Here is a 27,684-nt window from a genome sequence, read left to right on the forward strand (position 1 = left end):
CTGCAAATTCGATCTATTTGGTCCTGAAACGAGTCTAATAGCCAAAGCTTCGTGATATGATGAATAGCCGCGGACACTATTGTCATTGTGCCTACACTGTAAAAAAAATCTTGTAAATTTTACAGTAAAAGTGTGTGCAGCCAATCTGCCAACAAAACCCTGTAAAATTTACAGTATCCTGTAAAAATGAACACACTCAAAATGCTGTAAAATAGGTATATTTGGCGAGTTATTTTAGAGCTTGAGAATGTGTTTAGGATAAAACATGCTGACTGACTTCAAAAGTCCACCCTTCCCATAGAACGGTTTTTTACATCGCCTAACTGTAAAATTTACAGTTTCCTGTCAAGAAAATACAGTTGAAACCTGTAAAATTCATCTTTTTTACAGGATACTGTAAATTTTACAGGTTTTGGTTGGCAGATTGGCACACACTTTAACTGTAAAATTTAGTCACGTGATATTTAGTACTTAATCGTATAAGTGACCATTCTTACAGTGTAGTGATGATATTAATATTGCTTAAACGTTGAATTATAACTCCAATTTTAATTTCAGCTTTGATAGGCCTAGATAATTTAAACTAAAAAATACAGTATTTGCCTGTTTTTATCAATTACAGCCAAATACTGTAAATAATTAGCCTTTTTTACAGTATTTTACTGTAAATTTCACTGTTATTTTTTACAGTGTATGATATCAACTATTGACGTCGATCAAGAAAAATGAAGAGTATTAGGTATAATAAAAAGCTTAAGCCACATTTAAGTACATGATATTTTAATAAGTATTTTACCCTTTCTCCGACATTTTTGTATAGACGATAATTAGACGATCAATACAAACACTTCCGACTGCAATCGGAGGTCCCGGGTTCAACTATCTCTAAAGTCCACTATCACGTTGCTCAACTCTTCCACTTAAATATTGACTTTAATAAAATATTCATAGAGTAGTAAATCTTAAGTTCTGCGTAGTACTGTATTGTAGTTGTAGAGACGTTTCGGACCATTGGTCCTTTAAAGGGCAGGTCTATTTATGTTATTTTATATTATACTTTTTCACTCGTATTCATATCAATTTTTAATGAATGCTTTTATTCTGTACATTGACATGTAATTTGACCTTCGGGTCACAATATGTTGGTTTTAATAAATAAACTTGAATACTTGACATTGCTCTTGGCACTCACGGTCTCACCCAAATATCCTATTTTTTCAAAGTCATGTTCTATCACCCAACATGCCCAATGTTGTCTATAATTTGCGTCCAAAACGCCGTCTCTTATCCAGAAATTGTTGAACTTTTTCTTTCACTGAATACCCGTAATAATATACAAATGTCTCAGCCATACACCTGTATCGATTTTATATTGAAGTCCCGATTTATATCACCAAACAACAATTCTGAGTAGATATTGACTATTTTAAGATACTGTGCTCTTTCTATTTTACCCAGCAACCAGCATTTGTCTTCAAATCTGTTTTTCACTTCTCTTTCCATATAGGCCAGTATGCTTAAATAGGTTTTTAGACTGGCTTGAACATTTTGTTTCAGCCTGGTCCCATCACGGTTCTGGTAAAAAAGTTTTAATAACATTAAATATCGGGTTATATAAAGGTCATTAAAACGTTTTAAAACGTTTTGTAGTAACATATTTTTTTGTCAACACTTAAATAACATTATGTTAAAATATTTTGCATTAAGTTTTGAAAAATGTTTTTGAATGATATGAAGATGTTTCATACCCTTTATACCTTTTATGTAACATGACATTTTAGACGTTTTCCGGCAACCTTTTCTACCCTGTTGCGAATTATGTCTGAAACTTTTGTCTTTGCTGTGTATGATCAGGGAAGTGTCCCTGGTATGATGGCCCTGGGTTTGATTTCGGAATCCCAGCCGCAATGGGCTATTCCATTTAAAATCCATACTGCCCCTGTGGAAGATTTAGCTAAAGTCTTCCACAGAGGGAGTATGAGTTTTGAATAGAATAGACAATTGGGTAGCTTCCATTTGAAATACTCACTCCAGTTGTGAAAGATATAGGTAAAGCCATAATACAGTGGGAGTATGGGTTTCAAAATGATTAATTCTGACCAAGTACATTTGAAAAACATACTCCCTCTGTGGAAGATATTTCTAAAATCTTCCACAGGGGGGTGTGGATTTCAACTGGAATAGCCCAATACCATAGTTAGACCCCCCCGGCAATAACCTGGTCTTAAATGCAATCTGCGAACTCTGTAAACCAAATGTTGCAGGGTTTTTTGGAACGCGCTGTATAATATACACCATCACTTTTTGTGATTTAAACAACAAGATTGGCCTTGTCCGAGGTCGTTCGAGCACTTCGAGGTGCGCTGTCCTCCATGGTTTCTCTATACAGATCAACATCATATGCACCCGTACTGGAAGGATTCATGATTGCAGGAGGAGGTGCAGTTGTAGCAGGTCTGCTTCCATCCGTGGCAGCTGCAGCACCCTGTGGAGCACCCTGTGCTGTAGCTCTTGGTGGCTGAGTACTCCTAGGTTGTTGTGTGACATTGGCACGACCTAGAGGAGCAAGTGGGAACAAGTATTAGTATTAGTATTAGTATTAGTATTAGTATTAGTATTAGTATGCGTATTAGTATTTATAGTTTTGAAATAATTAGGCCAAATAAAAAACTAAACATGTTTCACGTCCCCTCCCGCTTCCTTTTTTGAGGTTTCTTCAATTTTATTTTTATTTTTTTTAATTCAGTTATAACTTTTCAAAAAATATATGTCTAGGAAGTAGAGATGCTTTCTATAGCCTTGCTAATATACGAGACACACTTTTATAAGGTTTTGTGATAGTTAGAGGGGCCTATCTCTCAGAACAACAAATAAAAAGGGGCCTCCTCCTTTTTCCATCTTTTTACACCGATTTTGCGATAAAAAAAAAAAAATACGCACACAGGTTCCAAACATGACGAATTTTACGCGCTCTCGCGTAACGCGTAGTCTCGCTCGCGTTCGCGTATACGCTATAGACCTTTTTCTCAGACGTCACCAATCAATCGATATTGGGGTCCAGCATTCGAGTCATCAAAACCCAAACACAAATACAGCGCCGGCGCACGCGATCAACTTTGCGCCACGCTAGGCGTCCTGCGCGGAATTGCCAGCTCGCAGTACGCGTTTAGTTCGCTACGGTGTAAAAAGTAAACAAAAAACAAAGATTGAATTTTAAATAGCATCGCGGTTTTTCCGTATCTTTTGTATTTTATGGCATCAAAACAAACTGGAACAAAGGTATAGTATACAGAGTCCGTTTAAACAATTGTTTTATGGAAGCTAAAGTGAAATATGACAAAACAGAGGAGAAAATACGCAGTATTTGGTGTTTTTACACCGTGGACACATGAGAAACGCACGTGTTGTTTGTTTACATCTCAGACCCCAATATCGATTAGGTGACGTCATCAGAAAAAGGTCTATAGTAAAAGTGTGGATTCATCACGGATTAACAACGGTTGGCTCCTGTACAAAGGTATAGGAGGAGTTGTTGAAAGAACAGATAATCCTTTCATGCTTGGTCCTTTAGCCATTCCATGCCGTTACTCGCCACTTCAGCGGTTACTCATACCACCAAATAATTTCCTGACATTACAAAGCAAAACGCGGTTTATTGGAACAACGCGTCGATTTCTATTGGTTGCCTCCAAAATGTATGGTCGCAATGTGAAATTGCTTCAATGACTTATAAGAATCAATACCATAATTGTTATTTCTATATTGTATTTTGTCTCTGGTGAAAATCATATTTGGGAATCCCTTGTAAGACAGAGATAAAAAGAATTTATCGCGTCTGATGTCCCTTTCAACTCCTCCTATACCTTGGTACAGGAGCCAACCGTTGTTAATCCGTGATGAATCCATACTTTTACTATAGCGTATACGCGAATGCGAGCGAGACTACGCGTTACGCGAGAGCGCGTAAAATTCGTCATGTTTGGAACCTGTGTGCGTATGCAAGCTTTACTAATTAAATTCAGTATTTTTCAGCGGCTAAACATTGCAGTTTTATTCTGTAGTTTTATCCCAGTTGTATTGCTGATTTTAGCAGAAAAATCGTCGAAGTTTTTGGAAGGCTGAGTGGCAATGATTAACTGACATTCCTCATGAAATAATCATGTGAATTATACGATCTTTAGCTTCTTTTCGTTGTTGAAAGGATTCAATCATGTTTCACCGTTGTTCATCACCGTTTAACAACTCGCGTCCGGCGCGTCTGCGTGGTTTACTTCGCTCGGGCAGCTAAAGCTGCCCTCGCGAAGTAAACCACGCAGACGACGCGGCCACATCGTTGTTAAACGGTGATGAACAACGGTGAAACATGATTGAATCCCTAAGTCAATTACGATCCTTGATTGGTTAACACAGGTTAATAGCGCGTACAAGGAAGACCGATCTATCTGGTGCTGATCGGAGAAAAGGAATAGCAGCAAATGGCGAAAAAGTACGTACTTTTACGAGGCAAAACGCAGCTTTTCTAGGCATTCCTGACATGGTGCCTTCACAAAAGAAAGTTTCCCCCCTATAAAGACCTAACTTTTGAGATGGTTTGCATGTTTGAAGGTGCAAAATTAACAATAATTCTTTTTTATCTCTGTATGCTTAGGGGAACCTCATCAACAAGGTTTCTTTTACAATACCAGGTCAGGCAACATTAATAATCTGAGAAAGTTGAAAACATACAGAAAGCCACCGAAAGGGTGGGGGAATCCCTCAGTCAAAAATCTTGCCCCTCAGTAAAAACACAAAATGAGTACAATTACCTCTTTTTGTGGCAATTGTGCGCTACATTTCATTTTTGAGGTAATTGTGCCCAAAGTTGTTGATTTTCCCCCATGAAATTCACTTTGCCCACACTCTGCAATAAATCTGGTGCACCCACTGACAGAAAGCATTTTTAATAACTCCGTGTGTTACCTGGTTGCCTGTTCCTGTATCGAATATCTTCAATAAGGCGACCATCTTCTGTTTTCATCACGTATATAGTCTCCCTTTGACCACGAATCGTGATTTGAACTCGTGTCAAAGTTTTAACGCTGCCTTCTATTTCGAACTCGTAATCAAGCACTTTTGATACACAATATCGGCTGATCTGAAAGGTAATATATTTAACGTATTATATTTTTTAAAGTGAATACTACGAAATTAGAATGTAAACTTTGCAGACACTGAGAGAGCGTGGTGGCGCAGTTGTTAGGGTATGCCTATTCCCACAAGCGTTTGCGTCACTGGTTTTGGGTCTCTAAATTTTTCCTTTATTAAAGAGAGAGTTGTCATGAATGGCCAACACTAGCGTTGCGTTCCACAAGGCAATGTTTTCGGTCCGCTGTTTGTTGTTCTTAGCGTGTATAAACGACATCACGTTTATTGCGTTATGTATCGTCCTGTCCACGACAACTCTGATGTTGAACGCCTATGCAGTCCGACCTGTAACAAATGCTTCACAGACACGCAACACTCTAAAGAATACAACAAAGATCTGAAATGGGATACTCAAATAAGTCACACCATTCTGAACCAACAGCTTCACTGCGTGTACTGGGTGCAATACCCCTGCTATAAGTCGTTGGTGTGACTACACCCAGAATGCTGTATTAGAGTCTGGGATTGTGGAACTCATGCCCATACTGTATAATACCAGTATCTCTCAATAATGTTCCTAAATCTGCAATGGGACATGCAGGGCCGTTCCGACCATTAGGCCAGGTAAGGCGGTAGCCTAGGGCGGCAAACGCAGAGGGGCGGAAAAAAAGGGCGAAAAAAGAAAAAAAACGGGAATGGAGAAAAATGAAGGTGGATAAAGAATGAAAATGGTCGTGGGCAGTATACAAATAGTCAAAACTGATGAGTTTTCATAGGGTGACCCCCCCTAACACTTTTTTGGTATGCTTTGGTGGGGCGGCAGGGAGAGGCTTTGCCTAGGGCGGCAAAATCCCTAGGAACGGGGATGTTGCAGATGAGACGCCAGGCAAGTCTCCTTATTATGCTAAAGAACGTTGTCACTGGTAGTACAACACAGATTAGAAAATGCAAATCAATGGTAAAATATGCAAATGTTTCGGAATAGATTGAAATATCCATTCCGATATTAAAGGCCCATTCAGTGATTTGCTCATCCGGACGATCGTAAAAATCATCAAAATTCAGATTTTGGTACCTTTGTAATTGGCATAGATGTGCTAACATAGCCTGCTAGTGGTTCGGTCGAAAGCCGTGTATTTTAAACAAAATAAAGCATTTACATGAATCTGGACTTTTGATACTGACAGTACAAAAAGTCCGACTCGAGATCGAAAGAAGCTCACTCTCCACCATACCAACACGCGTTGCGTATTGTTTCTACTACTTATTACATCAGTAGCTACTATTTTAAACAAAATACACAATTTTAACTGTTTTTCATATTTGAATTGACCGTTAGTTTCATAGTTTGCCTCGGTGACGTTTAATTGCTTATTTTGTTTTCTACTACAAAAATTAAGCGTCTGTTTTAAATCAATTTAGACTCTACTTCCCCGTGTTAGAAACACTGGACTAGGAAGTTTTTCCAGTCGATTGGTGGCGCACTGTACGAAAATCTCGATTTTCCCGAGTCGATCTGAGTTGAAGTAGAAAACCTTTCTAAAACTTCTGTTTTTGACTAATTTGTCGATGTATTCAGGGAAAAAGTGGTTTAATGAAATTCTGTAGACTTATTCTTTATTTCTAAGCAACTCTGACAAATTTCCATTTTTTTTAATGTTCCTGTGAAATCACTGAAAGGGCCTTTAAGCTAAAACTAAACACTAAGGGTGGGGGAGTTTGTGTTTGTGTATTGTGCCAGTATTGTGTTTGTGGTTGGATCGATGTGGGGTTAGTGGAGTGCGGTGGTTGGTCGAGTAGTGTGACCATGGAGGTATATAAATAAATGGAGAATGATCCAGCCAAGCCTCTTTTGTACTACGTTGGTTATGACCAATTATTGTTGAATAGGCAATTTCAGGTTTATATTGATTATGCTAAGCTGATTACATTGTGAAGTCTGTTTCACTGGCCATTGATTTCAATGGGGTAAAATGAAGTTTATACTTATTGGAAAGTGCTCATGTTTCATAAAATTTTGATATCAAAATCTCATTTTCGCCAAAAATTGAGTGCTTAAATTCTGAGACTATTATAGGCCTACCTAGGTTTAGGTATACTAGTCTCAGTTAAATTGCATCAAGAAATCAGTCTTTTTGAAAAAAAGAAACACCTTATCTGTTGTCATCTTGTGACTCCCTACATTTTGGTCATGAAAAATTGAATTATGACTTTTTTCCCCAAAAAGTTATGACCCCCCCCATATTTGAAACCCCTCCTCCAAAGAAAATGATAGCCCCTAATAATTTTAATATAATCATTTAGGCCTAAATACTGATAATTATTTATTATAAAATGAGAAGTTTAATGATGATGATTTAGGCGGCCTATACGATTTCATGACAATACAGAATTAAAAGTTTAAAAACAATAACATGACATATCCGTCATGGCACTCAATCAATTTGACCCGAAGCTTCAACCACAATCACGGTTATCATACACTAAACTATGAGAAACTGTTTAAACAAAGTATGTAGGGCCTATAAATTCCGTATATCAATTTCTCTCTAGAAAAGATTGTCTGATCATCACTTTTGCTTGAATTCCGAAGTACTTCCGGTAAATTTTGCTCGCTCGTAACTCAAATGGCCCAAATTGGCCCAACATAATCTTTTCACAATCGGAAGGTAAAAACGTTTTGCTTTCATTTGCACTACATTTGAACTCCCTCAGACCCCCTTAAAAGCTTAATATATGAACATGAAAACTAAGTATATTTGTCAAGTTACGGCACAATTAGTGTTGAAAACAGTTTCATAACTTGAGAACAGAACATCCGAATTTCTTCGGGTTTTCGCACGATCATACATTGAAACTATAAGCTATCAAAACTGGTGACTTTGAACATCTGATTGACTAGCTGACGTCATTATACAGTCTCTTTTACAAGGCTTCCGGTACGGGTCAATGTAGGGTCAATTCCTATGAGGAAATTTTGGGAGTGACAATCAATGAACCATGGTAGAGGCTCATAACCATCGTGGAGATCAATAGCTTGGCTGAAGTGGCTGGTCAATTCAAGTTTGGTGACTCATTGAATAGAGGTAACGGGATAATCTCCACTTAGGAGATTAGAATTATGGCGATCATTCTCCATTTATTTATATACCTCCATGGTGTGACTGTGTGGGTGTGGGGTGGAAAGTGGGGATATATGCTAGTCATACGTAACTTACTGTGTATATCGGATTTCCAATTAGCCAACATGGACTGCACAACGTCCACCACACGCAGTTTTCCGGGCAGTCACATCGACACATATTTAAGTATTGACTCTTGTTTGTGATGCATATGCGGAGTTTTTTGCCGAAATGGCATGTGCAACAGCCATTTGCTTTATCGGCCACGACATTCTCAAACCAGTCTTTCAGAACAGATCTGAAACTCAACTGTTGAAAGGAAATCAACTTAATTAGGTCTGTATGGATGAATAAACGAATTAGTCTATCAATTGACTATTTATTAAAAACTATTTATACACACGCTACACAAAAGTATCCCGGGGGGGGCACTCAACTTAAATTTTGGTAGGGGTGTGCGGCGCGGAGCGCCGAACTTTGGGAACTGAGAACTGATTTTTGGGCAAAATAGGGGCTTGAAGAACTGAAATTTGGGCCAAATTATAGGCTGTTGAGCTAAAAATTTCCAAATTTTTTCCAAATTTGAGCTTAAAGAGCTACAATTGTCAGAGTTTGAGGCTCAAAGAACTGGATTAGATTCAAATGTGGGGCTTAAGGAACTGCCGGAGAGCCTGAAAAAGGGACCCTTGACCGCCGCACATACCCGTACCACCTTAACATGTGAGTGCCCCCCCCCCAGGGAAAAGTATTGCAACATCGCTGAAAAAGAAGAATTCTACTAACTGTAAGTCGAAATAAATAAAAAGATTGTGAAATAAATTTCCAGGTCAAATCAAAAATTGTACTTTTGAACAGTTAAACAACCCATCTGGATTTATTCATAAAGTGTTACACAAGCTCAACATTTTATGGCAAAACATAATCCATGATCATGATGATAATAAATGTGTCCAACTTGCACAGGTCCAAAAGAACATTGTAATATGTAAGGACAAGATTATCTGCCCAAATCCTAGTATAAACATTAAATAAGTGCTGGTATTTAGTTAGCATGGTTACTGCACAAACCTGGTCAGTTGGCCTGGCCAACGATGTTAGACTTTTAAGAAACTCCTGAAGAGCCACCTATTTCAGGATACATATCAGCAGTAGCTTTTGAACTTAATGAACGCCGCCCGGGGGAACGCCGTTGAACATTTTGAAATTAATTTGGCGTTATGACATAAATATTGATTGATTGATTGATTGATTGATTGATTGATTGAACATTATGTGCTAGATAGAAATGTCCAACTGTTTGCGGGGTGCAAATACCCCATTTCAATACCCCCGCTATATCATACATGTAGGCCTATGTATAATAAAATCTTACATCGATGGCGAATCTTTTGCCGGCCGCCATTTCTTGTCTAGCCGTATTCAGTGCAGCAAGAAGCTGTGGTTGTATGACTGGATGTTGCGGCCATACAGTGACAACGTACTCTCCTGTGAAAAACAATAACATTAAAATATGGGTTTTTTTTTCAAATTTTGAACATACAGTTTAACTCTTTTCATCACTTCTTTTCTGAAAAATATAATTTCATATCGACGCTGTTGTGTCAAAGCCTCGTAACGCCAACTTTTTTTGGAAAATGACTTTTTTGTTGCTGCAGTTATTATATGCACATTATATTAATGTTTTATTTGGATCAGCCAATCAGAAAGCAGGAAATTTTTGCTATTCATGATGCAGTCATGTCTACAGTAGAATTCAATTCGACCTTTGCAGGACTTAAACCCCCTTAAAAGCTATTAAACCAAGATAACACTCATTGAAAACAGCTCAACTGATTAAATCATATCTTCTCTGGTTAAATACACACAACATATGTGTCTGCTTTACACGTACAATGGAGCAATGAGCTGGGATTATACTTTCAGTTGGGTGAACGATTATAAAGCGAGCGCTAGAGAACAATTGTGTGTGGTCTTTGTTTACGAAATGAGACAATACATGCTTATTGTTAACCAGCGTTCTTGAAAATAAGAAACATGGTGGTTTGCAGACTTAACACGGTTTGGAAATAATTTCTTCATATTTTTTGGTGTTATCTGTCGTTTACATATCCTTCCTAAAACACCAAAGTACGCATATTTCCAAACATCTATTAGCTAAAAATTTAGGACATGTTACAAAACTATATTTTCTAGAACTTTAGAAGAGTACTTTTAATATTGGCCGGTTATTTTTCACACAGCGACGTTAACTAGGTATATCCCCATACTTTTAACGTAGGCTATTTGTAGAGGTCACGCGTCAATGGGAAAGAGCACTGTGTATTGTGTATAGGAAAACGGACAGTAACTGCAGTATGTAGTACAAAACCTCGTATGTTTGTTTTTAAACCTACATATACGAGGTTTTGAACATACGTTGACCACGTGTCATGTGCACAGCCAAGTGTGCATCACGATTTCATAGGTATTGAAATCTATGGTATTTATTCAATTTCTTTATCAATGTAACTTTACTATCAATTCATACCTTCTGTCAAAACTTCGTAACTCCAGCTTTGTATTCATTTTGGGTTTTTTCTTCCTCCTGCAACATTTAGTTTTCTGGAATTACGAGGTTTTGACAGAACAGCGACGATGATATCTACAGAGGGAGTAAGTTTGTTGATATCTCAACAAATTCTCCAGCGCCTATTCGCCGTAGAAGTAGTAATGCAACAGGATTAATTACCATAGCAATAGGTAAAAACAATTTATGTATTGCCCACACTATATTCAGTTCGACGGCAACTTCGTGACCTCTTTTGTTCGACAGAAAATTTATACGGGTTGGTGAACACGGGTTACGTAACACAATGTTGAAATTTTAGCCGGCAAACACGTTTTATCAAAATAGCTCCAGAAATGGAAGACACGGGTCGTATATTGCTCCATTTATGTACCCTGACCACAGATAAGATATCAAACATTTGTGTAAAGCAACAAATAACTTGTAAAAGTTGAAATAAATGGAAAATAAAGAAGCTTGAACATGTCCAAAGTAGCTGGGAAAATGAGAAAAATTGCATGTCACGAACCCAAAAATGTTCATATCATCAAGCAAGAAAAAGCGCCGGAATCAAAAATGGGTGTCATGTTATAGAATAACTAAAGTTAGCTTGCCTGAAAATTTCGTGAATTTTGGTTGGGGTATATTCTTAGTCGTATATTGAACATGTTGAAATGTTTATTTTTGTGCGTGACTACTGTCACGCGATATATTGTACGGCCGAGAAAGAAACTTTCATTGTCAATTGTCCATTGTTGGTTATTTACCTTGAAAATAATACTCCCAACGTTCAAACAATTTTAAAGTCAGCATAAAGGTTTGTGTTACATTATTTGGACGGTGTTAATTCATTCCAGAAATATAATACACGAGTGGGTAATAACATTGCTATTATTACCGTATAGATCTATCAATTCACTGGTATGGCTTTGTGGTAAATACCGGGGGTTAGGCCTAATATTTGGAAGTTCGGTCTTGGTACGAACCCCGCTAGCACCTCTCTTTGATTTTTGATTTTATTTTAACTCATTTTTTTAAATCCTAGTTTTCATATTTTTATTAAAGCCATAATATACGATTTCGGGCAAATTTTTGTTATTCCAAAAATTATAACAATATTTATAATATTAATCGTTGAACCGTTGAACAAATCGTTGAACTTGTCACCATCTGCCTCAAAACAACTTATTTCTCGTATGACAATAAGTATTTCATCCAACAATATGGGTGCGCGATGGGCTCAGCCGTTTCCCCAATTGTGGTTAATCTCTACATGGAGAAATTTGAACAACACGTGCTGAGTAGTAAACCGCCCAAATTGTGGCTTCGTTTTGTTGACGACACATTCATCATTATAGACAAAAGCGAGTCGGAGTCCTTCTTTAACAGGAGGAATGTGTGGACAATAAGTTAGCTTTTCTGGACTGCTTGGTTCATTTGAACAGTGACGGTACCCTCAACTCAACGGTTTATAGAAAGCCCTGGCATACAATTTGACTCACACCATCCGCTGATCCACAAATTAGGCGTGATCAGAACCCTCCAATACCGTGCGGACACTGTCATAAGCAATTCTGAGGACATTCCGGAGGAGAAAGATCACTTACAGAAAGCCCTCGGAAATTGTGGATACCCCGGTTGGGCGTTTACCAAAGCGAACAAAACAAAAGACTCCACTAAATCCACCACAGGAGAGGTAAACCATGACAATCGCACACAGGTAACCATCCCATACATCGCTGGATTATCTGAAAGGCTCAAGAACTCTTTCAAGTCCTTCGGCATTACTACGTGCTTCAAACCTACCAACATCCTACGGGGGAAGCTCGTGCATGTTAAGGGCAAACCCCCCAGAGATAAACAGTGCAATCTAGTGTATGGCATTACCTGTGCTGCCCCGGACTGTGGTGACTCCTATGTAGGCGAGACAAAACAATCTCTACGAGCGCGATTGAACCAACACAGGCGCCCTAGCTCCAGCGAAGCCCAAAACTCCGCGGTTTACAACCACTACAACAAGAAAACTAAACATTTCTTCTACCCTGAGGAAGCGGTTATTCTAGATAAGGAGGAGAAGTGGTTTGAGCGAGGAGTCAGAGAATCCATATGGGAGAGAGTGGAGGAGCCCGCCATTAACAGAAAAGGGGGACTCCGCTTCCAGTTGTCACGTGCATGGGACCCGGCGTTACGAGACATTCCTCGCCGTCTGACGTCACAATATCTGACGTCATCACAACATCTTCAATCAGATGCCTGACGAAGTCCGATGTTTTCGGACGCAACGTAGCAAAGTGAGTTGCAAATTAGTTCCAGTATTAGATTTAATTTACAAAATAATATTAATAAATAACTGTCAGGAAGGTTTTCACATTACATTTGAAGCAGAAGTAGCGAGATATTATGAAAGAAAACACCTAATATCTTGAATGGGGGATTAAATAAGACATCAAAGTTAGTTGCTCTACCAAGAAAACGAACTTGGCTGATTCCAATTTAGGTGTAATCCGAGATGTAAGTTGGACATTGTGTAAAAATGACAAATATGCCAAAATATTAGGTTTGAAATTCGTGCATCTCGTGATTTAATATGTATGCATAAAAGCTCATAAAATATGTTGCCGATAGGGGAGGGGTCTAGTCCAATTAAAAAATCGTGAAAATCTGTGTTGACGTTCCTTTATTTGATAGGCCTATATATAATCTTGAACTTTTAAAAATTACTTAAGTTTGACATGCTTTATTTGAAATGATTTCATATTGAAAGCTACTGAACTTAAATGGAATTTTTAAAAAAGATATCAAATCGAATGTAGGATTAGGCCTAAATATGAAATACTTAGCAACAAGAAATAAATCATGAAAAAGTGGGCCTTCAAGCTGACATTCATTAGGCTTATATTATTAAAGACAAAAGGGAGAGAAAAAAAGAAAGAAAACGAACTAAAAAATTCTAAGAATAACATGGGAATCGAACTCTCAACCTTTCGCACTGCATACCGTCGCTCTGTCCACTAAGCCATCGCATCTTGTTCTTGCGAAGGGTATAATTTTGCTATCTTATTTCTCGTTCAACATGTTCAAGTATCTCACTCAGCAACAATCTTTTCAAAACTGCTTGTACTTCAGTTAATGAGATGATACTACCTTCTTTGACGACTACAATATTTTGTTACACAATAGAGTATTTTGCATTAATAAAATATATAACAATAGACGTTTTAATTGCTATATTGATCAATATAACATGTATAATAGACAGCGCCGGCTGGGATACATTTCGTGAAGCATCGTGACACTTGCAACGTGCGCTTACGACACGGGGACTCAAAGAACGCAACTTTTCAACCTACGACTAGGTTATTCCACCGCTCATTTTCGCTGAAAATTTAATACAAGCTCTGGTTAATTAATGTTTATTATAACAGAAAAGTATTAGACCGGCGTTTCCTCAAAGCTGTAGATATAACCATTTTAGTGATCGTGACATGCATTTTCTCTCATTTTTTAGGCTACTTCGCGCACCAAAAGCATTCATTTTTTCCATCCACAATAATTCAACTTTAACACGTTATTCTTTGCCTTATACTCATGTTTCATATCTTATCTATGGGCTCAATATGGAAATGAAGGGAGAAACGACTCGTGTATTCCATTTTTTTGATGTTTTCTGAAAAACCGTATTTGCGACCTGATTTTCAACATTGTGTTACGTAACAGCAGAGGTCACGCCGCCGGTAAAAATTACCTGTCATGTTCTGTGTATGTGTGCATTCATTATAGATTGAATGCAATGCCGCTCGGTTCAAAGACACTAATCGTACAGGTGTGACTCGAGAAATGTACATTGATGAGAAATGTCCATAGACTACGATCCAGGTTTTTATGCCTTTTCTTTGTTAATCAGATTGTGCGATATTGATACAGAGTTACCGTGTACGTCTAGTGCGGGGCAATACATTCAATTATTGCCAGCTAATAAAAGTTCTTTGCCAAGACCAAAGGAAAAACTGCTTGGAGTGGAAATCCCGGCCAGATGTTATTGTTTTACCGGAAGTACTCCTGTCTCCAACGTTGGTCTTGAGCAGAGGATCAAAGAGGTGGCTTAGAAAGAATGTCCCCTCATGGTGTTGTCTCTTCTCTTGCGAATCCATACTGATTCCTGCTCCAAGCAGATGGATCAATAACAACATCAATCGCTTTGAGAAAGCTAGGAGGTTTCTGGCGAAACTGTTAGCAGAAAAACGCAAGTTTTTCCTTTCGTCTTGCCAAAGAACTTTTATTAGCTGTTTAATCAACAGACTGATGAACCTCTTCAGTCACATTCAAAAGTTTTTTTCACCTATAGCCATGGTAATTAATCCTGTTACATCGCCAGTACTTCTACAGCGAATTGTAAAGCCCTATGCTATGTAATAGCCGCTATTATGTATTATGTTGTACTCTACTTACCTCTAACAAAAAGTGTTTGTACGTAAGTAACATACGGGCAAGGAATTACCGTCTTCCCTTCTTTCTTAAAATTGACATTAAACAGGATAGGATAGTTGAGAATTGTGTTGCAAAGGTCTTCCAACTCTTCTTCGCTGTTTACTGTCAGTACACTGAAATATATAGAGTATCATAATATCAACTCAGAGTATTTTTCAATTTTTGTCACCCTGTAGATCCCAATTTTGACATTACCTTTTCCGACATAACTCAAGAAATGTATATCGGAGATAGGTCAAACTATACTTTTTCTGAATTGGTATGGTTTTTAATAACAATTGACAAAATTTGAAATTGCACCCCTGCATAAGCAGCCATTTTGGATTTATGCAAATTAGGCACTGTTCCACCACTTGGACTTTTAATATGTTCTTTAATACACTTTTCTGAAATGAATGGTGATTAATTGGTTTCTGTTACAATTAGTGATGGGTGATTATTTAATTTCATTGGCCTATTAGGCAAACATATCTTTTACTGATTGTATTGAATTTTACTTGGTCATTAACGTAATTTCTTGGCTACTACATAAGCTTCGTTTCAATAAATCGGTGGTCTACAAGCGAAGATATATCCAATAGTGGATAGTAGTCCTAAAATAGCTCGGGCCACTTTCGTGTCTTTTTGTAGCAAAAGTGACTGAATCTTTAACCATCTGGACGGTGCCCATGGGCAATTTTTAAAAATTATATCATTTTTTGCTAATGTCAATTGAGTGAAGTAAAACATTAAAAACCTTTGCTTTTGTTCTAATATCTTTGACGATAAGCATGAAAATGCATTTTACGTGGTACAAACTTGATACTTGCGAAAAAATGAAAAAGTAGCCCAACTCGGGCGATGAAGTAAAATCGGGCATTGCGTTTGAACCTGAACTAGGTTTTTTTTTGTCGCCAATTACTGATTCTTCTGCATATCACATTTACGCCATGACCCTTTTTATTTTTTCTGAAAAACGAAAATGCAATTGAATATATGAATACAAAACCCACCCAAGTCCATACCTTGGCCAAATTGAGTTAAGCATTGGAAATTGTTGCTATACATAGGCTCCTTCATATGTATGAAAGAACAACTCAAATTCATCCTCTGTGTCTATTGAGCATGTGAAAAATAGCATGTATGAAAGAACCACCCAAGTCCATGATTTGAGTAACAGATTCATTGCTGGAGAGTGACTTTGGGGGAAAAATGGGTTTAATCAAGGAAAGTGTGTGGTTTATATTACATGGCAGAATGCTTATCAACATTATACATACCTGTGTCCTTTATTTTGTATTATCTTACTAGTGGTAATCTCATTCCAACATTATTGTCTTTGTATATGATTAAAAAAACACCCAAGTCCAGTATTAAAAATGAACCCCACGAAGTCCCTGAAATACTAATCGTCATACCCAATACAGTTTAACCCACTCATTTGCACGTTAAACTTACCATACTGACCAGGTAAATCTAACTGAAGGAATTAAAATGATACACATGTTTTTTTTTGTCCAAATCACTTCCCATGGACTTGGGTGGGTTTTGAATTCATGTATTCAATTGCTAATTATGAGAGTCAATTTTACGCTATGCAAGCTTATATGCGCGAAAATGTCAAAAGTGGCCAAACTTGTTTTCTGGACGATTTACATTTAGTTTATTGTATCTATATACAATAAACAGATTTACCTCCTGTGGAATAGACTGGTCCAAAGCCAGTGCTTGAATTAATCAATATGATTGATTTATTGATTGGTTGCCTAGTTATGGCTTTATGCAAGGGCCAGTGAGGTTTAGGGTCTATTGTTAGCAGTAGCCAATATGAAGTGGTCAATAACATTCTGACACTGCCCAGTTGGTCAGGAAGTAGGCACATCTGCTATCTGTCATGGAAGGAGTAGGTTGATCTCCAATTTGAAGAAACTTTTTCCCACCCACCACACCCAAAATTCTAGGTCATATCCCAATATGCAATAGCTTTGTAGACAGTTATTTGGGAGTAGTAGAAGGCTTCCATATCGTACGGGGTAATGGGGTATAGATGAACATAGACCTAAAGGGTATTGCAATCTGCGTTTTTAATGGTAGCTTCGGCATGGGCAAATTACCAGGAAGAGGGCGGTAGCTGACCAAAGGAGTGGATTCAATAAGTTCACATTTTTAACTTCTCTTGGAGAGGTTTGGCCGCATTTGGGTCAGATCTGGGGGTTCAGGAAATCCCTTTAAAAGGGGCTCTGTAGCTTGCCGGTTAATACATTCTTTTTAAGAAGTTGGGCCACACTTTGCGAGTGTGGAAAGGGCTTGAGAATTCCCTGGAGAACCCCTATCTTACAAGAAATTAATTTGGGTTAACTTCTCTGCAAGAAGAGAAGTTGGGCCACACTTATGGAGAGAACATAATTCAACAATTTTATATGTAGTGGAATCAGTAACCTCTTGGCTAACAAAACGCTCAAACGCTATGTTCAATAACCCCAGATGAAATAAGGCACATTTTACTCAAAAGATTTGCTGGCATATCTCCATTTATTTGGAGCAGGATGAGAACAGGCTCGGGAAGAGATCTCAGTATTTACGGGGAAAGTAAATACTATCTAGGTCAAAATGGTGGCGGAGTAAAAAAAAAAAGGACAGGGCCACAATTTAATCCTGAATCCAATTATGTGAAAATAATTGGATCACCATTGTAATTTGGATCACCAGCATAAGTGTTTGCAAATAGTAATAAGTTGTTAATAATAAATTTGAAAAATAGTGCATGCAATAGTGCGGCTTCAGGAAAGTAGGATTAATGTATATGCACTTTTCTAAGGATTTTATATTAAAGGATTGACTCAATAAATGTATGTAAACTTCTCTTGAGAAGTTTTCTCTTGAAAAGTTAAGCCAAGTTTGATGAATTGGAACGGTACCCTTTGGGTCCGTATTTTATTGGATAAGCTGAAGTGAAATCCAAGTCAGTGGATTACAAATAAATGGAGATATGCCAGCAAAACTTTTGAGTAAAATGTGCCTTATTTCAACTGGGGGTAATTGAGCATAGCGTTTGAGCCCGAACTCTAGCGGCGAAACCAAGTAAGGTTTTCTGTTAGCCAAGAGGTTACTGGTTCCACTACATATAAAATTGTTGAATTATGTTCTCTTTGATTGTTTTCTAAAAGCGAAATTGTAATTGTTACTTTTTACTGTACTGTACTGTAGTTTTTTCAACAATATTATTTTTTTAGCAAAATCTTGGAAATGCCAAATCATCAACCGTATTAGGTGCATGGGAAAGGTGGACAGAGTGTCCTACCCAGACGACTTTTATGCGGCAGGCCGACTAAATCTACTGCCCATTTACCCGGTACATCTTTCTTGTTGGCATAGTTTTAACAACACCAAATTTCACCTTGATTATGGACCTAAAGTCTAAAATCTCAACTTATCGTGCAATGCGCGCCAATTGTCCCGATAAAGTCCTTTTTGAGACGAGACCAGGGATATTATCATTTCTTTGGGCGAGACACACAATATCAATGTTAAATGTTTTTGTTCCACTTACGTTCCATCAGAAGTATCGGTGAAGTAAAAATTCATCTGTGCTTGGTTTATAGGGACTAAACCCTGCTGGGTGCGACGAAAAAATTGTCGCGGTGGGTTAACCATAAAGTCGCTCAGGGGTGTTAAGGTTATTGGTGGTAATGTCATGTCTGCGATAGGCATCTGTGCAGTAGCCATTGTGTATCAATCCTGCTGATGTCAGTGTTACCTATGTTAATTTTGTTCTCTGTAAAAAGAGTAACAGAATGCACATCAAGTCAGAGAAATAAGCGTTTGAAAATGTAAACATTGGGCTCACTTTGGATTGACCCTCCATTCTTGAAACAATGGCGCGAAAATTTGCATAAATAGGGCCTTTGGTTATAATGAAGTTGAATATCGGAAACTTTGTATTTGTATATCTTGGAGGGGGCGCAGAATCAGTACAGAATTGGTCAATTCGGTGCCTCCCTCCCCCAAGTGGCGCCCAGGGCACGTGCCCCCTTAAACAACTCGTCACGCCCTCTGTGGCGGTCCCTGTCGCCTATAAAAGGAAACAGTCAGATGTGATTGGTTGCCAGTCCAAATGAAACCTAGTGTAGTGGTGAAACGTGAAATGGTCAATTTGAACATGATTTACAGCTAACTGACTAAATAATAATAATCAATTTGAATGTGGTTTGACCAAGGAAATATTAAACATTAAACATATCAGAATATTTCATTAATTAGTTCTCCTACATTGGCCAAACTACACCACATTTCGCCATACTGCATTTTAGTAACGCTTGCTGTTAGAATAAGAAAAATTTTAATGCTAATTTATTGCACATTCTAGGGAAGCGTGGTTACCGTTTGGAAATAACCGAGTGAGAGGGTTTTCAAGAAAATATTTTTCCTGTCAAAACTGAAGCATCCTCTGTATAAAAGAAAATATGAATATTAACTGCACATCATATATAACGATTCGTGATACCCAATTGTGGCACATTTGATGTCGTTTATGAGGCAGAGAATTTTATTTCAATTTTATATACGCCAAAATATTTTTTAATTGAGCGAGAATGGCGATAGAAAAAACCTTGAAAATTCCATGTAAGAATGACATTAGACCCAACCAATGATTACTGTTTCGTTTTTATTGTAATCTAATGTTTTATTTCCTGAAATAAAATTAGGGGCCGAATGTAGATTTATTGTATAAATGATGAAAACATCGACGTGTATACAAGAAGCTACAAGAAAAATGGTAGGCCACGCCACACCGATACGGCGAGCACGTGCGAGTCAAAATCGATATAATGTATGAAAAAACTATTGTGCGTAGGCTCATTTATTGTATATAGAACACGCAGTTATCAACAATTGAGCGCTATTAATACACATTAATGTTTTTAAACAAATAAAATTCCAAAATATGGTACGTTTTCTGTCTTTGCTTGTCACGTGGTATGTTGAAGTAATGAAGTTGCGATTATATTTTGAAATTTTCATCATGACACCATCAAGCCTTTATGGACGAGCGGTCAAAGGCGCTGGTATTATGTCAATACTGTATAGTACTGCTCAGTGCATCGTGGGTTCGAACCCCGCCGGCGCCTCTGCAAATTTTTTTTTTTTTTTTTTAATTTCATATTATGTTAGGGAAATGTGGCTGGGAGAATGTATGTATGGCGAAGAGTGGTGTGTGGCCAAACCTTCCCTTTTCGCACGGTTGTTTGTTTGATGTATAAAGAATTGGCTTCATTATTAACTAAATGTTAATAATGATGGCGCTATTTATCCTAAATCATATTATTTCTTAATTTGCAAGGGGTAGGTGATCAATACTGCCTTTTAAACAGATGGAAACGGTAAAAAAGCAGCAAAGAAATTTTATAAACATATTTCATCAAATAATGAAAGAAATTGGTTGTATTAAAAGCTTGAGAGAGTAATGTTCAGTAACTAAATAGCGCCACCAATTTTCTCATAAATAAATACATTTTATATCCGAAAAACTTTTAAAAAAGGGCTATAAAGTGAATAATTTTGTAAAAGAGGAGACATTAGCATGATATCGCTTTTAGCTGTTTAAGCCTAAAATTGGGTTGTACATGATGTTTTGTTTGAAAAACTAATAAATGATGAGCTCAATGTACACCGCCCAGTTCATTGCTGATCTGAATCATACCAGTTCTGTGATTGGTCTAAAGTTAATATATCTGAACCTACTTGGAAGCTTGTGATTGGTTAAGAACATTTAGTACCAATCACACTTGATTAAAGTTTCCGATTGGACAATATTTTAATTTGGTGCCTTCATTATTATATGAAAGGATATTCCTCCCCTCTTCAGTCTAAACTACAACTTTACTAAGAGATCACCTCCCTGGGAATCACCTATCCGAGGGCAGTGACATGAAGATCTAAAATGTCATCGAAATATGAAAAGCTGATCACCTGAAATTTAAAGATGGAATCTAAATTCCCGATGGAATCTAAATTTGCGGAGTATATATCCTATGTTTGTTGCTATAACTCGTAATGTCACATCACCCCAAAAGAGCTGAATTCAGCTGATCAGCTAAAAAATCTCGTGCCTGAAGAATATTACACTCACTCAATATATTTCAGTTCCTATCAGGAACCTTGTTCACTCTGTAATGACTGTATTATTGGTGGCTGGGATTCGATGACGTTGCCACTTTTGTAGGTTGCCGCTTTGAAATGATCTGGTCGGAAATTCTGTCCAAATTGTATGCCCCCTAGACCCCCCCTCGACATTATTTTTAGTGTTTTTGCCTTGCTCCTGATTGACCCAAATTAGTCAGTGGCTTCTTTTAGCCAAATGTGGTTGTGTCCGCCTCTTGAGCAATGATTTTGACCTCGTCCCAGTTAATTACATGGTTAGCAACAATGTATAAATTAACTGGGACGAGGCAACGTTTGGTTGTGTCCGCCTCTTGAGCAATGATTTTGACCTCGTCCCAGTTAATTACATGGTTAGCAACAATGTATAAATTAACTGGGACGAGGCAACGTGTGGTTGTGTCCGCCTCTTGAGCAATGATTTTGGTTTCGTCCCAGTTAATTACGTGATACGGTTAACAAGAGCTTCGGGGCCCAATGACAAGGAGCAGTGCGTGGTCATTTTAACAGCTCCATTATCAGCCCTTATTTTATTTCGCTTTTGCTATAGGGGCCCTGGTCTTCGTCCACCCTGTCCAGTGTCCATCCGCTTGCTACGCTCCTGAGCAAGAATGTAAACAAGGTTCCTGATAGGAGCTGAAATCGAGTGAGTACTATATTCTTTTAACAGAACTTAAATCTGTGAACAGAACTTATTTTATAATATACTGACTTTTGAACTTTCCCGAGGAATATCATCAATAAATTTCCAGTTTTTGCAGATATACCGATAGAAGTCATCTTTTGTGGAGGTGTCACAAACAGATCCCAAGTTACAGGGGTTAAGATGTCCGGTCCATTACGTTTGGGTAATTCAAATACGAAAAATTAAATCGCGGCTTGAGAGCCAGAAAGCCAAGGGTATACGAGGTATTGTTGGTCGAAGCAGCCAAAAAAAAAAATCGATTTTCATTATCTGAATCAATATATTATTGACAAATAACACTTTGGTGTTTTGCAAAAGTTCATTCTACAAATCATATACTTTGAAAACTTGCTTAATTTATTGTTGTTAATGAGTTACGTATGTTTTACAAAAGTGTTGTTGTTTCAGTCATCTTTACAACATAACTCAAGAACCACGGGATCTACAAAAGTATATCTGTGATAATTTCTACACGCTCGCTACGAATTGAGCAATGCAAGTTTTGCTAAAGCTCACTACCATTCGCAAGATGCTGCGAACTACTTTTTGTTTTGGCTGCTTCGACCAACAATACATCGTATACCCTTAAGGCTGTTATTATTTTTTGGTTGGTGTTTAGATTATGGGAGATTATTTAGATCTCCACCAGATGTTGATGTCATCTTCCTGGACTGGAGCAAGGCTTTTGATAAAGTCAGCCACTCTTTGCTCTTAGCCAAGCTTCATCGTTATGGTATTTGTGGTCCTCTCTGGCACTGGATTTCCTCATTTCTTTTAGGTCGCTCACAGTACAGTGTGTTAAATTCCGAGGGGCATCGTCAAATTGGGTTTCTGTTGAGTCCGGGGTCCCTCAGGGTTCTGTCCTGGGGCCTCTGTTGTTTAATCTCTTTGTTTTGGACTTGCCAAATTTTGTTAGCTCATCGCTCCCCCAATATGCTGATGACACGCTCCTGTACAGACCCATCCAGGCGGAAGATGACATCAACACTGTCCAAAATGATCTTGACAATATAGTTAACTGGTGCAATATTAACAAAATGTCTTTAAATCCAGACAAGTGCAAGGTTATGAGATTGTCCAGGAGAGTTGGTGTTAATAGATCCACTCCATAGTACACCTTACTTAACAAACCCTTAGGTGTAGTTCATAGTTATAAATATCTCGGCATTATGATTTCTTCAAATCTGAAATGGGGGGGACCATGTTAAATCAGTCACTTCAAGAACCTCGCGACTTTTGGGATTTATTAGGCGACTGGTCCGCTGTAATGATCCAGATATTTTGGTCAAATTATATACCTCCCTCTGCCGTCCAATTCTTGAATATGGTATCCCAGCCTGGCTTCCACATCAAAGTGGACACTTAAAATCCTTGGAAAAAATACAGGGACGTCTGGCACGTGCCTGTATTCCAGCACCCAGGGGAGAGCTTGAGTATGGTGTCCGCCTGGAAAAACTAGGTCTGATGTCTGTGTGCAATAGATACAATTATCTTGCTATTTCCTTTATTGCCAAGTGTTTTTACTGCAAGCATGATATTGATCCTTTGGAGTATATTTCCATCAATACTCGTCATAGTAATTCTCTTAAGTTCTCCCATTCTTATGCTAGAACCGATAGTTTTAAATACACTGTCTTCAATCGTTTTCCAGTTTATTTTGATCAACTTCCTCCATCTCTCAAAGACCAATTCTTGTTTAGTATATTTAATTTCCTGGACAATCTCAAAAAACATTTCAAAACAATTAGCTGGAATTCAAAATAGTTTTTAGTTGGGCTTAGGCTTATTTTTTATCTAAAGGTTGTGCTTACATTGTATTATCACGCCTCATCTTATGTTGGAGAATGTAGGTAGATTCATCATTTGCCCTGTTCCCCTGTGCTGATTCATTGTCTGTGTTCCTGTGGGAATCAATTAGGTTTAGCCACTTTGAAAGTGACTTTGTCACTATCTGGCTATCCCTGCCAGGGGTTCTCTTGTCCTTTGTTTAAATTGTTCCTGGTTCATTCTACAAATTATATACTTTGAAAACTTGCTTAATTTATTGTTGTTAATGAGTTATGTACGTTTTACAAAAGTGTTGTTGTTTCAGCCCTCTTTACAACAGTTCTCAAGAACCACAGGACCTACAAAAGTATATCTGTGATATTTGAATTCTTGTACACGCCCGCTATGAATTGAGCAATGCAATTTTTGCTAAAGCTCACTACCATTCGCCAGATGCTGTGAACTACTTTTTTTTTTTGCTGCTTCGACCAACAATATCGTATACGTATGACAAATTTCAATAGAAAACAAAAGACATTCTGGAGAAAATATTGATTTTTGAGGAGCCAACTTTATGCTCATTTTGTGAGAGCTGTTCATATGTGAGTAGGCCCTACAGTGAGTTACGACTTTCTGGTTCTGAACCCTCGAAATTGTTACGAGTAGGCCCTATCTTAGTAATAACGCTTCATTTAGAATAATAAGTTGACCAAGGATACCGATATTTCTGACATAGACAATGTTGAATATCATCCTCTTCATGACAGCGTGATAATGAAACTAGGCTACAAAAACCAATGATCCCACCGGTCCGAGCTCCGAAACAATAATGATACTACAGACAAGAAATTTTGAGCAGAATGAGGGCAAAAAAATAAAAGGGCAAAGTATGCCTGATCTAATAAAAGTATTAAATAAGTCAGTCACTTTACCTTTGTAGGACTAGGTATATGACCTTTTGAATGTCAGAATATTATTTAATTAATTTTCCTATGTTGGCCAAACCATCCCTTTTTCAAGATCCAAATAAGCTCAAGGGACATATCGCCCATTTCGTTGGTGATCTGAATCATACCAGTCCTGTGATTGGTCTAAAGTAAATATCTCTGAACTTAATAGGAGACTTGTGATTGGTTAAGAAAATTTAGTTTCCAATTGGACAATATCTAAAGTAATGTCTCTATAATACACGGTAGTATAGGGAGATTGGGGCGTATTTGCCCTTGATGGGGCAAGTCCGCTTTTGACACGGGGTGACTGCTAGGAAAGCACCATGATGATGTAATTAGCTAGAACACGTGTACAGTTAAAGTACCCAAGAAAACAAGACGATCCAAGACATCTTGCCACAGATATTATCCTCAAAAAACGCAATTTTTCCCTTACTTTAGGCCTACTCTGTTGCTATCCTAATTAATTGTTGTCTATAATCAAATGTTTCTGAAAGTGTTTTTAGAAAATTAATTGCACAGGTTAAGGAAGCCCGATTACCTTAGAAATAGCCGTGTGTGGGGGGTGGGGGGGCAATGAAATATCTTATCATGTATAAAAGTAACAAAATATACAATATTAACTGTATAAAGCTACATCATCATATATAAACGATTCGTAATACCCAATCGCAGTAAAATTGATCTGGTTTGGAACACAATAGTAGGCCTATTTATTTAAATTTTATATTTTTTCTCAAGAGGGAGCAAAAGGACTTTCAGGAGGGAAATGGTCAAAAAAGGTCTACAAATATGAAATGTCACGCCGGCCAGCTTCCAACATGAGGGTGGGTGTATTTTTAAGGTGTTCCACAGAGGGGGCTACTGCCACCGCCTCCCCCCGCGACTGCGCCACTAGGTGCATCCCGCCCACCCCGATAAAGGTCCGATATTTAAAGAGGGTGTTAAAACATGTAGCCTTTAAAGCGGATTTTAGGGAAATAAGTCCACTTTTGCGCGCACACGGTAGCCTACGCAACTAGCTGCAACTTTATTTCGGAAAAAGGGACACATTTGGGAAATCCGACCCTCACCTCCTTTAGACTAGTGGGTGATGTCTTGTAACATAGGCCTATGATAGGCCCTAGCTATATATGTCTACATGATATAATGTGGGATGCTGACCGCCCTCCTGATATTTTAGGTTTTTAGGCCTTTTGTAGGCTAATTTTTAACCCATTTTTGACCATTTTCAGAAACGTCACCCCCTTGAAATTTGCCTCCCCCTCCCCTAAAAGTCGTGCCTCGCCACGTGCACTGATATAATCGCATTTATACACGTATTCATATAGGCCCTACCGTAGAAGCCAGCCATGATAAATAGGCCTACTATTTTAATAGCATTTCGTATTAGGTCCAACTTGCGCTTGTAAAAATAATAAAATACACAAATAAAGACATAAACATAAGAAATATCATAATATCATATAAATTCAAATAGGAAAAAGTACGTGCAATGCTTACCAAACTTCTGGGTTAAACCGGGAGTTATGTTTGCAATTTCTCAATATTTTTGAAATACTTCCTCATACCGCACAATAGTCTAGTAATGCCTATACATTTGTAGCTACAGAAATACACCAGGATTGTGTATACACAAAATATAGGAATACATGTACACTTAATTGTGCAGTGTGCACGTATTTTTTTAATTCTCAAAAACAATTAAATAATAATTTACATCTTGGATACTTGGGCATGTTTTATTGGTTTGTGAAAAGAATTTAAATCAATTCATAGCACATAGGCCTATCTTCAAATTTACCATGCTAGAGCAAGCAATAATAGCAATTGAAATAATAACAACAATTCACTTTCAATTTTGAAAAATGAAAACACATCTCCCAGTTGTTGTTATTTTTTATTCATTATGACATTTGACATGCCAGGTTGAAGTTCAAATACACAATGCTTTTTCTCCTTGCCCAGTGAAGCGATTGCCTGGTAGCTATTACTCCATCAGCGCAACTGGTACAGATAACCAGTGGAAACTGTCATGCAAGTATAAAAACGGAAACGAAAACCTGGGGGTTATGGGCTACCAATTGATAGATTTATAAAAATCTGATCTTTTCAGTCACCGTACTCTCTCTCTCTGTTTGTTTGTTTTATAGCTTTCAATTTTTTACTCGGGGTTTCGCGATCACTAAACTGTATACGTACAGGGCGTCCCAAAAAAGCAGGTGGTGGTCGCCGTGCATTCTCTAAATTATTAGTTATTGTTATTTATTATTGTTAATAAATAATATAAATACAAGCTAAAACCGTTGGGGTTCGATAATGAACCCCACAAAGTAACCGAGTATATGGAAAATACTACTAGTATACGGCCAGGCGGTTTCACAAGTTGCCGACTCGATCATGCCAGGCGCCGCCTGCAAAAAAGAGAGGCCCCTCATTGCGCCCTCTTTTTCTCTTATTTCAGAAACGTTGGTCAAGTATATATGTTTTGAAGATATGCCCTTTTAAAGAAATGTATCCGTTTTTCACTCTGTCCACGGAGGAGGTTTGGCTACTTCAAAGATTGAAAAGTGCATTATACCATGGCTTGAATATAAAACATTCCTCGATGATAACTTTATAAAATAACAACTTTATTTTAGGGAATGGGCTTTACCGGTGGGCTTATGGGTTATGGATTTTGTTAAGTGTCATTAATTTGGGCGAAATTGACTTATGTTTTTCTCGGTTACTTTATGCCTTTTTGTTTTATTATCTAGGCCTATCTTACTTTCTTACTTTATTGTTTCTTGCTTTCTTTTTATTGACAACATAAGTCATTTCTCTTTTTGGAATAAAAGGTAGCCCTCTACCTGGTTGTCTCCT

General features: G+C 37.8%; 1 protein-coding gene across 2 annotated transcripts; it reads right to left on the minus strand.

The window, feature by feature from the left end:
- Positions 1 to 763: 763 nt before the first annotated feature.
- On the minus strand, positions 764 to 26,444 carry LOC140150648 (uncharacterized). 2 transcript variants are annotated; one of them, XM_072172716.1, is made up of 8 exons: positions 26,323 to 26,433; positions 23,914 to 24,003; positions 18,809 to 19,033; positions 15,241 to 15,392; positions 9,619 to 9,731; positions 8,343 to 8,555; positions 4,960 to 5,134; positions 764 to 2,556 (listed from the first exon to the last, which is right to left on the minus strand). In XM_072172716.1, the coding sequence occupies exons 3-8, from the start codon at positions 18,982 to 18,984 to the stop codon at positions 2,312 to 2,314; spliced, it is 1,074 nt and encodes a 357-aa protein (XP_072028817.1). In that variant the 5' UTR covers positions 18,985 to 19,033; positions 23,914 to 24,003; positions 26,323 to 26,433; the 3' UTR covers positions 764 to 2,311. The 2 variants fall into 2 exon arrangements, with proteins under 2 accessions (XP_072028817.1, XP_072028816.1); XM_072172715.1 differs by lacking the exon at positions 23,914 to 24,003 and having other exon boundaries at positions 26,323 to 26,444.
- Positions 26,445 to 27,684: the final 1,240 nt, after the last annotated feature.

The sequence above is a fragment of the Amphiura filiformis genome, chromosome 4, assembly GCF_039555335.1.
Source record: "Amphiura filiformis chromosome 4, Afil_fr2py, whole genome shotgun sequence".
Taxonomy (NCBI): Eukaryota; Metazoa; Echinodermata; class Ophiuroidea; order Amphilepidida; family Amphiuridae; genus Amphiura; species Amphiura filiformis.

Bases quoted from the DNA above. Each gene is read 5' to 3' on its own strand.
- LOC140150648 (XM_072172715.1), bottom strand. From the start codon at position 18,984: ATGGCTACTGCACAGATGCCTATCGCAGACATGACATTACCACCAATA. The intron at 15,393-18,808 runs GTAAGTGGAACA...TATATATTTCAG, and splicing joins ACCGATACTTCTGATGGAAC to TGTACTGACAGTAAACAGCG. The intron at 5,135-8,342 runs GTAAGTTACGTA...ATTACCTTTCAG, and splicing joins TTGGAAATCCGATATACACA to ATCAGCCGATATTGTGTATC.